Raw genomic sequence first — 1,252 nt, forward strand, 5'->3', positions numbered from 1 at the left:
CAATACCTTAGATTTACATTTTGTAATCATTTAATTCAAAGCTCTATCTTTTTAAATAAAAATTAGCTACTTTTAAATCGGGAAAAAAATAAATTCGGATTTATATTTAAAATATATAAAATTATTTTATAGATAGACTAAATGTAAAATTATAAATGTATATATGTGCATGATTTAAGTACATAAATTTATTACTTTAATAATTCTATAATCTATTTATTAATAATTATTTTATACATTTATTAGTGTACACTATAACCTTATCAAAAACATAATATTTTACAAATCCGATCTAATTCCAAATCCAGGACCCGGTGGCGGAGTCGTTAACGATGTAAGTCCACCAGCAGGGTCAGCCGCAAATCTTGAAGAATTCTGTGGGCCTGGTGGTGGCCTTTCACCCTTCTTGAAAGCATTTATTATAGTTGTCGCAGTCTCTGGAGTCAAATCCTCCTGAAAAAAATATAGAAACACAGATAAGCATAGCATCATTTTCGCTTAAAATGATTGTTCTTTGAATGATAAATATCAAATAAAATTAAATAATAACAAATTTACGTACATAATAATCATCGTTTACTTGGAACATCGGGGCATTAGCGCAAGCGCCAAGACATTCCACTTCGGAAACGGTGAACAACTTATCTGTGGAGGTGCCACCAAGCTCGCAATTCGTAGCCTTCGTCACGGCGTTAACTATCGAATCAGAGTCTCTCAGCCAGCACGGAGTGCAAGTGCAAATCTGTACGTGATATTTCCCCATGGGCTTACGATTGAACATCGTGTAGAACGTGGCTACTTCATACACTCTCATACGCGGCACGTCCAATATCTCAGCGACTTTATGCATGGCAGAGATGGGTAGCCAGCCGTGTTGCCGTTGCGCCAAGTCCAACAGAGGTATCATGGCACCGCGCTTGTGGCCTTCAGGATAGATCGCAAGAAGTGCGTCGATCCGCTTCTTATTTGCCTCATTGAACTCGAACGGTATATTAGGATTGTCTTGCTCACTGTCTCTATGCTAAAATTGAAATATTATATAATATCCCGATTAAAATTGATTGTCATTATTATGTATTAAGATGTTTCTAAATAGGTACAAAAAATGTTAGAATATGATTCTTTGTCAAAAATTAATTTTCTTACACTCTTATCTTTTTTTGATAAGTTACATTCCTTCAAAGAGGGAGGTAAAAATTAAGTTTTTATTTTTTTTTAATATTAATAATATAATTTTAATATTAATATAAAT

At 33.5% G+C, this 1,252-nt stretch overlaps 1 protein-coding gene across 1 annotated transcript in view; it reads right to left on the reverse strand.

Moving 5' to 3' along the window:
• Window positions 1–251: 251 nt before the first annotated feature.
• Window positions 252–1,252, reverse strand: part of LOC108755313 (NADH dehydrogenase [ubiquinone] flavoprotein 2, mitochondrial) — a 1,980-nt gene continuing 979 nt past the window's right edge. The window contains exons 3-4 of the mRNA XM_018498237.1: window positions 563–1,021; window positions 252–453 (exon numbers count right to left, since the gene is read on the reverse strand). Coding sequence (XP_018353739.1) covers window positions 280–453; window positions 563–1,021 — 633 coding nt within the window. The 3' untranslated portion in view covers window positions 252–279. The remainder of the gene's footprint in view (window positions 454–562; window positions 1,022–1,252) is intronic.

Source organism: Trachymyrmex septentrionalis, unplaced genomic scaffold (genome assembly GCF_001594115.1).
Source record: "Trachymyrmex septentrionalis isolate Tsep2-gDNA-1 unplaced genomic scaffold, Tsep1.0 scaffold87, whole genome shotgun sequence".
NCBI classification, from domain to species: Eukaryota; Metazoa; Arthropoda; class Insecta; order Hymenoptera; family Formicidae; genus Trachymyrmex; species Trachymyrmex septentrionalis.